The sequence below is a fragment of the Tupaia chinensis genome, unplaced genomic scaffold (genome assembly GCF_000334495.1).
Source record: "Tupaia chinensis unplaced genomic scaffold, TupChi_1.0 Scaffold142619_1, whole genome shotgun sequence".
In the NCBI taxonomy this organism is placed as follows: Eukaryota; Metazoa; Chordata; class Mammalia; order Scandentia; family Tupaiidae; genus Tupaia; species Tupaia belangeri.
In genome coordinates this window covers 738,964-750,566 of record NW_006202465.1, presented here as the reverse complement: position 1 = coordinate 750,566, position 11,603 = coordinate 738,964, and the positions used below count along the sequence as shown (strand labels likewise).

At 40.7% G+C, this 11,603-nt stretch overlaps 1 protein-coding gene across 1 annotated transcript; it reads left to right on the top strand.

Moving 5' to 3' along the window:
* The first annotated feature begins 5,534 nt into the window (after positions 1-5,534).
* Positions 5,535-11,105, top strand: RAB9B (RAB9B, member RAS oncogene family). Its single transcript, XM_006163564.1, has 2 exons — positions 5,535-5,606; positions 7,613-11,105. The coding sequence occupies exon 2, from the start codon at positions 7,655-7,657 to the stop codon at positions 8,258-8,260; it is 606 nt and encodes a 201-aa protein (XP_006163626.1). The 5' UTR covers positions 5,535-5,606; positions 7,613-7,654; the 3' UTR covers positions 8,261-11,105.
* The last annotated feature ends 498 nt before the right edge of the window (positions 11,106-11,603 follow it).

Below are 11,603 nucleotides of genomic sequence, written 5' to 3'. Positions count from 1 at the left end.
GGCGGGAAGGGGGGCTAGGGGCTGGCGGACCGGGGAGGCCGGGAGGTGGGGGGAGCTGTGGAAGGAGGGATAAAGGCGGGGCTGGGTGATACCCAGGGCCACTTGCACCTTAGGAGAGGGGCCTAGGCGATGCTGGGATCCGAATTGGGGGTAGCCGACGGTGGATGGGGGCGTTGCTGAGTAATCCGGTGCTGCAGCCAAAGCCTAGCAGAGAGGCGCAGGGATCCGTGGGGAGCGGGTGTGGCTCAGTGCGCATGCGTCACGGTCGACCCGCTCTAAGAGCGGGGGAAGGTGAGAGGACCTGGGTTCCAGGTAGTCGGTACTATGCATGACATCTCACATTCTAGGTCCCCCATCCTAACAGTGTCCCTGTCGTAGAGATGCCAGCATTCGTGGTCTCCTAAGGAAGCTTCTTTCTCCTGTGCTTGGCTTGCTTAATGTCATCCAAACCTTACCTACCTGTGTTTCCAGGCGGCTTACTCAAGAAGTGGCCCAGAGGCAGTGCTAAATGACTACTAGCTAGTGTGCATTTGGGCCCTGAGCCCCTAAGCTGTCGCTGTGAGGAGTGAAAGGTTAGACTAGAAATTCCACAATGGATCTTTCGAGTTGCACATAGTATACAAATGTGAGCATGGGTGTGGGAATAGCGTTTCAGTGGCATGACAGCTGTGGCATTTGGACTCATAGCATGGAACTAGCTGATAACTTGTTAGCTCTGCAAAATGAATCCAGTGCGTCACAGGGCTTCCCCGCTGAGGAACACCTCCCACCACTACCACCAAGCAAAGTACTATTAGGTTGTGCTGGAAACAACCCACATCATTGAAGTTAGCAGGTCTCGAAGATCTACTCGTTTCTTATTGATATTGATTTTTACATAGATTAAAGAAAGCCGCACCCAATTCTCCAGCGCAGTATTTCCAAAAATTGTACAGAATCCAACAGTGAGTTGAATAGCCCTAACTGTTGTGTTGCCACAACATGGGCTTTCCCCCCAGCTCCAGGTATGGCTCCTCCCCTGCCCAGACTTCTGTCTGAGTCACTCTCATCTACTGTCTAGCCCTCCCCAACAGTTCTCCCTGACCCAGCCTGCAGTACATATCCCTCTCAAAACTGACTCCCAATCTGCCCTACTGACTTTGAGCATCATTTCGCCCCAGTACAATCAAGCTGACATTGCCGATTTGATTTTCTGCCTGTCTTCTCTCCGTTGCACTAAAATGTACTATTTTTCAAAGATTCAATCTCTTTCTTGTCATTGTATTGCCTTCTTCCCCACCCCCACTCCCAACATCCCCAACTAAATACAATTTTTTTTTGAGAGTTTTTTGCTATAGGGCACATGTGCTTGCCAGAAAGAGAAAGAGAGACAGACAGAAAGCGAGAAGTCACCCCTGGGGGGATGGCCATGCCACAATCCCTTCTCCTCCATTCTCCTCTCAGGATCTTGGGCATGCACGCACACACGCCTGGGTGAGTTTAAGCCACCAGGTCCAGGTCTTGAACCGTTGTCGACTACACAGGAGTCCAGCAACATAGCCATTATGTCAACTGCTGGTGCCTAGATACAATACTTTTAATAAGCCTGTGTGGGTGCAGGCATAACATATTCAGAAGGTTGCCAGTGTGTGGAACAACAAAGAGCTGGGGAGTATTGGTTGTGTGAATTCCTAATTTACTTTACTGTCCAACACAAAGACCCAAATTAGGAATGGGGGCGGGGGGAGTGAATAAACTACTCTTAGGGAGTACCTGTCAATCTCCTTGGTAGGAGAATGGGAAAAGGAGTTGCCTCTCTTGGGTATTTGAGTCAGTTAAAGTCAAATCATTCTCTGAATGGGACCAAACTCAGAATAAATATGTTGTTGCAAATCCTAGCCTGATGTAGGACCCATAAGGGATTCATAAGGAACTTGACATCCCTATTAAACATATTTGGGATTATTGGATAACTCATTTGCCTGCTTAATGATACCTCATTTTAAGGTTTGGATTAAATTTTGCATATTTTGGAGGAGAAAAATGGTTCTACTTGCTTTTATATAATTCTTTTTCATTTAAATATATACTAAAGGACATCATGCTCATTTTTAAACAGTGATGAATGATGGTGAGGATGCCAGTACCCATTGAAAACATAAAATGGAACTAATGATTCTGCTCTTGTTTGTGACTGGAAGAAAGAAATGCATGTGTTTACTTTTTAAGTGTGTGGGTAGGAGGAAGAAAACCAAAACATTTCCACTGGCTTTCAACAAGTAGAATTCCTGTTGAGTTCCATCTGGAAAATGATCCAGATAAGTTAATAACTTCTGCTCTTTAGTCACCTTATAAATAGTAGTATTTGGACATTTTACAGAACTATGGATCTATTGTACCTTGGCATCGATTCAGAGACATTGTTTCTGGGACCTACGTAATCAATTAATTCCTAAACAAATATGTATTGACTATCTTTATGGAGCATCCTGGTACTGCATGTTGAGGGGGCTTCAAAGATGTACATAAACAGGGGCTTTACCATCCAGGATTTTGAAATTGGCTACATAGAAAATCCATATTTAGACAAAGGTTGTTAACACATAAGGTAGTAAAATGATATGATTTCAATAGTAACCCATGAGATTTTGAGCCTATATGTTAATTTATAAACTCCTTGAGAGCAAGATCTTGCCTTAAATGCATAGGTGTTTCCAACAGTATCTACATCCAATTCGTGTTTGCGTGTTGATGACACTTTGTAAAGTGCATTGGGTGGGAAGAAGCCAGAGGCAAGGAAAGAAGAACCATGAAACTTCCACAGTAGATTACATGTGAAGAGATGTGGGCCAAAGTAAGGATGGTAGTAGAGGACCAGAGAAGGATATTTGGCAGAAAACCCAGTAGGATTTAGTGACCGAAGGCAAGGAGACAAAGCCTAAACTATATTCATTTCTACTTCTAGCAAACAAGTGGGTGTATGAGACGAGGGCAGAGGATTACCTGAGTAGGGACACCACATGCAATAGGCACTTAAATGTTTTCTCAGACATCAGGAGCAGGATAGGACCAGAGGACCTTTAAGGTTCCTCCAGCGCTGACATTCTGTGTCATACGCAGATGCTCAAGATCGATCGTTGGTGTACTGGCATTCTCAGAGATGAAAGAAAGGGAAAAGGAAGTATTATTACCTCCCACTAGCAGTTGGGCCCTTTCTGAGAAGGATTAATATGAGTCACAAGCCCCCCCCCCACCAGTGAATGAAAGGAGTTGGAGGACCAAAAAGAACAAACATCTCAAGCCAATTTTTTCTAAAAATCATTACAAATCCTTGTGAACTTTGTAAGGCATTCATTCTCCCCCAAATCCTGTGAGTTAAGAAGAACAGATCTTATCGGTTCTGTTTTTATATAAGAAGATGTTGAACTAGAGAAAGATGAAATGGCCTGCCCAGGTTCACAAAATAAGTGAATGGTAAAGCAGCAATAAGACCGGGTGTCCTGATTAGTTCAGCCCAGTGTGCTTGACACTAAACTACATTGCTTTTCCTCCTTTTTCCCTGGCATAGAGCCTATGTACCCACAAGTTATGTGTGCACATGGCCAAATAGGGAAGGCGCAAGCAACTGCAGCATTATCTCAGATAGTTATTAATACTTCATCATTATTCCTGGAGCTGAGCATTTGGTTTCCATATTCACTCAGTCCTTGATGTATCTATTGAGTTTGTCTGCAGCCAAGATAGTAGGGTTAGTCAGTTGTTTTAATGATGTGAACACCTGTTTGCTAGGAACTTAAAGAAGCTAATTTGACGTGGACCCTTAATACCAGTCATTAGTATTGTGCCTGTATTTCTACTTCCTTCTGTTACTTTTAAAAATGAGTTTGAGATCTGTTCTGTACATTTATCCTACAGATCAATATAAAAAATAAAGAAGTGTGTCAACACTTATTTCATTTCCATTTAAAGAAATATTTGTTACTTGAGTTCACTCCAAAGACAACAATTTGAGAGCAGAAGAAAAGAAGCGGACAAAAATCAGAAATTGTCACAACCTTGGGAATCCTGTAGATTAGATACAAGGGGACTTCAAGAAGTTTATGGAGGGCCAGCTCTGGAGTACAACAGTTAAGTGCTTGCTTAGAAAACTGGATCTCACATGGTCCACTGGCAGCTTGAAAAACACACCAGGCATGTATGGCCCAGATCCTGATGGGATGGAGAAATTGAGGAAAATGGATTGTAGCATGAACCTATTGAGTTCTCTCTCTCTCTCTGGTGAGCATGTGCACCCCCTGGAGGTTTATGGAAAAATGGAATTAAAGTACAAGTTTACTTTGGTGGAAAAAATAAGCGATAGGTTTTTTTTTAATAATACATGTTTTCTGTTAACATATTGAAGATTCCTTATATAGACCAAGAAGGAGGATACAGCTTACTAATTTAGGAGATATTATTTAAATTAATATACTTAAATTAATAAATACTGATTTAGTTATCTAATAAATCTCTTATATATGCTTGCTCTTTAATTTGAAAAATTAACAAGAGACTATTAAGAAGCAGAAAATGAAATAAAAAATCTTTTATAAGAAAAAAATACTTGGACCAGCCAAGTGGCCTAGTAGTTAAGGGAACCAGATCCCACATAGATGATCATGGTTTGAATCCCAATCTGGTGACTTGTAAAACTCACTGGGCATGTGTGTGTGTATGTCCCAAATCCCAACAAGATGGAGAAATGGAAAATAAGGGATTGTGCCATTACCATGACCCATTGGGGGATGCTTTCTTTCCCGCTCTCCCTCACCCTCCCCACTCTGGTGAGTACCTGCATACTCTGAAAAAACACTCAACAGATCAAGGAACTGTTTTTCTTTTTACACCAGTACTCTTGATGTTGCTTAAGTAAGACTCTTGCCATAATTAACTATATTAAATGAAAGTATGTTTGAATTTAACAAGGCCAGATAAATACTAAAATCTGTGTTCAAGACTGATAACCTAAATAAATTAATAAAATTAATTAGCCAATAGACTATGTTGTAGGAAACCTGCAAACGTAACTTTTCTTCTCTGATCAATTGCAGAGACAACCTTCAGGCAGATTGGTGAGTGCACAATAGCTTTCTTGGAGATGGGAATGTTGGTAGATAGGGAATGAGATTCATCTCAGACTTAGTATTTTAGTATATCTTAGATTCCTCTGTGCTTCCCCTTTCCTGGATATCATCTATTATGAATATCATCTATTTTCTTTTATTTACTTTTCTTTGGAATAGAGAATTCAATGGAGAGACAATATAAACTTAAAAAAATCACTTACAGTACACTTAAATTAGAACAAGTTAAAGTTCTTGCAATAAAATTATTTTGCTCATGTCAAGCATTTGTAGCATTTTGAACTCTTAAGTATATTTGTGGAAAGCATTCTCTGTAGGTTACTTGATGTTGTCTGGTTTTTAAAAGTTTTTCTGACTTGAATATCTTTTTATATATAACCTTAACTTTATTTTATTATAGACTTTTTAAAATAATGTTTTCATTCTGTTTTTTTAGAATCTTAAAAAGAATAAAACAACAAGAAAAAAAGAAAAAGATTAAAATCGTGACAGAAACGCAGCTAGGTAGGTATTTCATGGAGGTACATTATGAATTTTAGATATTTTAAAAATTGATCTCTTAAAATTAATATTTAGAGGACCAGCAGGTGGCATGGTGGTGAAGGCACTGAACTCCAACATAACTGACAGCAGTTCGAGTCCTGGACCTGGCAGCTTGAAACTCATGCCTGTTCGGGACCAGCAGTTGGTGTAATGGCTATGTTGCTGGACTCCCATGTAGTCGACCATGGTTTGAGTACCAGACCTGGTGGCTTAAACTCACGCCGGGCACGTGTCCATGCTTGCCCAAGATCCTGAGAATGGAGGAGAAGGGATTGGGGATTTGTGGTGGGGCCCCCCCCCGGGGGGGGGGGGGTTCTTGCTTTCTGTCTCTATGTCTCTCTCTGGCTTTCTGGCAAGCACACACACCCTATAGCAAAACCCTCTAAAAAAAAAATCATGCCTGGGGTGTGTGTGCCCAAAATCCCAGGAGGAGAATGAAGTAGAAGAGGTTGTGGCATGGCCATATCCCCAAGGAATGATTTCTCACTTACCCTCTCACTGTTTTTCTCTGTCTCTTCAGCAAGCACTTGTGCCCTATGGCAAAAACCTGAAAAAGTGTGAAAGGAGAAAAGAAAACAAGCAAACAAGAAAAAAATTAATTTTTAGAAAAATATATAGTTAGGGTAAATGCATTCTAAACTCATTTTAAGGACGATTAAATTTTTAAATTGCATTTCAAGTGCATGTGCTTCCAGAGCCCTTTTGCATGTGCTTCTTTTGATTATTGATTACTTTTCATCCCTGTGAGTCTCTTGCATAAATATAACCCAATTAATGTCATCATTGTTGAGTTTCCACAATTGACCTGATGTGAAAATACTTAACGAAATATAGCAAGAGGTAGTTGTTCAGTAGACATTTGATCTTTTTATTCGAAGATGCATCCTAGGCATTCCATATGTAGACACGTGATAGGATTATAAAGAAGGATCCTGGGGCCAGCAGATGGCCTAACAGTTGTGTTGCTAGACTCCCACATGGCTGACTGCGGTTCCAGTCCCAGACCCAGTGGCTTGAAAATCACACTGGGTGTGTGTGCATGTGTGGCCAAGATCCCGGGAGAAGAATGGAGGAGAAGGGATTGTAGTGTGGGCCATCCCCCCAGGGAATGATTTCTCACTTTCCCTCTCACTGTTTCTCTCTCTCTCTCTCTCTCTCTCTTTCTCTCTCTCTCTCTCTCTCTTCCCAGCAAGTACATGCTTCTAAGGCAAAAGAAGAGGGGATACTATATAATTAATAGAACTTTAGTTTTATAGCGTGTTTTTGTATATTGCTATTATAGAAATAGAACCTAAATCCAAAAATTAATAAGCTATTTGATGTTTTCTTCCAAAATGATAGCTGTTATATTGGTATCAGCTAACTGAAGTGTCATGGTTCCATGAAGAAAAGATTATGAACAATCCCTTGTTTAGGACGGTATCCATCTCAATGCAAGTATAGTGGGGTAAAGACCTGAGAAACTTGACCTTTTTCTCTTTTTCACATTCTGGGGTCCAGTCTAATTCTGGCCCAGATCACTCCTACAGAATCAGGAATCCAGCTTATGCAATTTTCTCTCCTCAATAGTTCTTGGGTCCATTGAGAGTAAATGTCAAATCCCAAATGAATTTCACATTACATTCCTTTTATTTGGAATTGTCCAAAAGGTAAGCCAATATGGTCACATATTTGGGTGGTATTCCTGTTCTAGGCCCTCTCCCTCAGAATAGGACCATCTGCTCATCCATTTACCCATGGCACTCAGCCATTTTCCTGGCACAGGCAAGAAACCTCAGAAAAATTAGACCTATTTTCCCCCGTATGCAAAAAGAGTTTTATTCCTTCTGCTATACTATATGAATTAATGAACTTGAATCAAGAGAAAGTAAATTAGAAGGCTTTAACATTCTCCGAAATTAGCTATGAAGTTGATTTTAGCTACAGGTTTAACTGTTTCTTCGCCTACTTTTTCTTTTATTTTTCAGGTTCAGTTTGTTACAAACTCATCCCTGTCTGGTGCTGCCACAATGAGTGGGAAATCCCTGCTCTTAAAGGTCATTCTCTTGGGTGATGGCGGAGTTGGGAAAAGTTCGCTTATGAACCGTTATGTAACCAATAAATTTGACTCCCAGGCTTTTCACACCATAGGGGTAGAATTCCTAAATCGAGATCTGGAGGTAGATGGGCGCTTTGTAACTCTCCAGATCTGGGACACTGCAGGGCAGGAACGTTTCAAGAGCCTTAGGACACCCTTCTACAGGGGTGCAGACTGCTGCCTCTTGACCTTCAGTGTGGATGACCGACAGAGCTTCGAGAACCTTGGTAACTGGCAGAAAGAATTCATCTACTATGCAGATGTGAAGGACCCTGAGCACTTCCCCTTCGTAGTTCTGGGTAACAAGGTAGACAAGGAGGATAGGCAAGTGACTACTGAGGAGGCACAAGCCTGGTGCATGGAGAATGGGGACTACCCTTATTTAGAAACGAGTGCCAAAGATGATACTAATGTGACAGTGGCCTTTGAAGAAGCTGTCAGGCAGGTATTAGCTGTAGAGGAACAGCTGGAGCATTGCATGTTAGGTCACACCATTGACTTGAACAGCGGATCCAAAGCAGGATCTTCATGCTGTTAAATGCAGGAAGCCTTTTGAAAGTGTGCCCCACATTGGTCAGTTAGTAGTGTAAGAGTAACCGTGCCCCTCTAAGAGTGCACACACGCACAAGAGGGCAAGTGACAAGGTTCTGATTGTGAAACAGAGCCTTTCAAAATGATACCATAGAGCAATTTAAAAAAAAAAAAAAAAAAGCTTTATCAAGCCAAGTGTATTTTGCGTGATTTCTGCTATTTCCCCTTCTTGTGTGTCTCAGGACATGTCACAGATTTTCAGTCCTGAGAAATTTCAATATTTAAAATCACAGTTTAAACCTAGAACCCAGCCGCATGAAGGAGTTAAAGAGCTGCAGTCATTTCTTAAAGCGTTCCATCGATCAACTAGCAAATGTCACCATCAGACTCTTGCCAAGTGGTTCCTGTCATTTCTGCCAAAGGGGGAAAAACAGACCCTGAACTATATTATAATGAAAATAATAACGCAAACAAGGATTCCTAAGCTTGAATTATAAAGGGGTTGTGATGATTAGAAGTACAAAAGTATAATTATGTACACCGACTTGTTTAAATTTTTATGTATGGTTTGCTCCCATCTGAGCTTTTCACAAAATACCGCCTCAATGAGAGATACTCTAATGACACTGGAAATGGATTATACTTCTTGTGTTTGAAGTCACAGGACACTAGTGAATGGATTATGCTTAAATATGCCAACCCCCTTGCAAATAAATGGTTGGGCTGCTTTTACATCATAAGTCTACTTTTGCTGCATAGAGATGTTGCTTCTCTGACAACCTCTTACCAATTTAGCAGTGCCGCTTAGTATATGGCTTTGGGTGCAGTGCTGTCTGCTCATAATCTAAATGGTCCTTTGGTCCACCCCGCTGGGCTCAGAGCAGGCTTCAGAAAAGATTGGGGGATAATGGGCTTTTCTCACAAGGTTTCTTAACTCAAGTATTTATTGCAGAAGAAGGAACTGATTTCTTATATGTTGCACTGTACATTCAGCCAGCCAAACCAGGACTTTGAAAGTGACCAGAGCGCAGATTCGAACCTGTGTTAGAATGAATTTCTCATAATTAGAGTTGTCCAACAGTGGAATACTGCCTTAATAGTGAGCTCCCTCCCAGTGAAAATATTTGCTGGATGACCATCTGTAAAAATAACATAAAAATGAATTACTGCACTGGCTATATGTTTAGTATAAAGTCCCTTCTAGCTCCAAGCTCAATGAATCTATAAATGACATCAGAGCCATGTTATGGTTAGATTTATCTGAAGATAACAGGTAAGACTATGGGGAGGGACTAAAAATTCCCAAACCATTTTTTTTAATCAACCTTTAGTAGCAACTACATAGCTCTTTTACTTTTGCACTGTGAAAGGAACAAATTTGAAGCTCTGAGTAATCTTGTGTACCCTGATATAAACATCCATTGATACCGTGTTGAAATACAAAAATGGTTTGACAATTTTTGATTACCGTGACTGCCACTTATTTACTATACTATGAGTATGCAGTCTAGTTCTTGTTGGTTGATATGTTTGTCCTGCACAGTGTTGAATCTGTTCTTTAAAACACCTAGGATACAAGTAGTGACTCAAGGTAATGAGGGACAGTTGGAAATGAGCCCCAAAAGAGACTTAGGCCCCGGAGAGGTGGGAGCTTTCACAGGAATACAGCCTAGAACTCTCCATTGTAGCCACATATGGAATTCGCCTTACATATGGGACCTTTTGTGCTTTAAGAGCTCTGGGACTTTTTGGCCACATAGACAAGAGGAGGACAGTAATTCAACTCAGTCACACTCAATATTTCTAATATTCTATGAAATAGTCCTGACCCCATTGTCCAATTAACTTTGATGCCAGAAATCAAAGCCAAAACTGGGATCCCCACAGTTCTTAAGTATTGGTCCCTACCCTGCCTATGCCTATAGCCAGCCACACTGGTTTCCAAGTTGTATGATCATTTTGCTACAATTATGTTAGGGTGAAAATCTGTACGTTGGAACTGTTAAATGCCAATTATTTATTTTTAAGTGCATGAGACCTGGGGCCTTCTCTTTCTACTTGCACTCTGCTTATACTAGTTTCTATTTGTAGATCTCAGGCCTTCATACAGACTTCCATCAACTCACAAAAGTACTTGTCTCTACTAGAGTGGCATGTGGTCATTTGAGTAAAACCAATTACATGGGTATCTGATTCATAGGCATCCTGTCCATCCAAGACAAGTGTTAATTTTATGGGCAGGTCAGCTGAAGCCCCTTTCTGCTTAGCCATACCAATTTGTTCTCTGCCAAATTACTATATAATATCTTAATGAAAGCGCTTAACATTGACAAAACAGTGCCATTTTGGTGAGTAGCACTCAGTGAGGTGCTGACATATAGTATGCGTAAGATTTAAAAACACCAAAGGCTGTAATCTGTGAGTACCAGGAACTGTGCATATAGGTTTAGAAATTGACTCTGTACTCTAGAATGTGTAGTGCAATATTTTCAATAGGTGTTTTTTTTTTAATGCACACTAGATTTTGGAATAATATATTTCTAATTATAACTATACTGTTTTTCAATGGTCCATTAGAATATTATACAGAATATCTCTTTTGTTTATTGTGTGTATCGGCTTTCAGGGGGCCTCAGATTCCATATGTCTTCAGTGGATTGATGAATTTCAGGTTAATTTGTGCCTGCCTCAGCCGTCTCTACTTTATCCTGAGGTATTCCACAATCCTATTGTTGCAGGTGCTGCTAAAAATCTCAGAATTGTGTATCAGATCTTTCTTTCAACTGTAAAAAAGAAAAAAAAAAAGAAAAAAAAAACTGTGTTCAAGTGAATAAAAAGTGCATTTTGAATAACCCACACACAATGTCTGTGTTTCTTTCCTTCCATTCTCTTTTTGGGCAATTGATGGATGTGACAGACAGGATTAGGCTGCACTGGATGTGGCCTCTGGTTCATTTTTCAAGTGGTCCTCCAGCCAGCGGCCACTACCTCTTGAGCAGTTCGGTGCTGCTGTACTGATTGAGAAAGAAACTTCAAAGACTGGGGTGGGAGTTTCCTTTTATTAATATTTTATACCACTTTCTAATGCATGAAGAGTATTGGGATTGGAAATTTGATCTCAACTCTCCACTTTATTTTTTAATTATAATTTAAAGCAAATGTCAAACCAGCACAAAATATAAACAGAACATACATATTCTCTTTAACTGGTAAATTGTCCGTTCCTTAGAAAAACATGAACAGGGACCAGCAGTTAGCATAATGGCTATGTCACTGGACTCCCACGTAGTCGACCGTGGTTCGAGTCCTGGACCTGGTGGCTTAAACTCACGCCAGGCACGTGTGCGTGC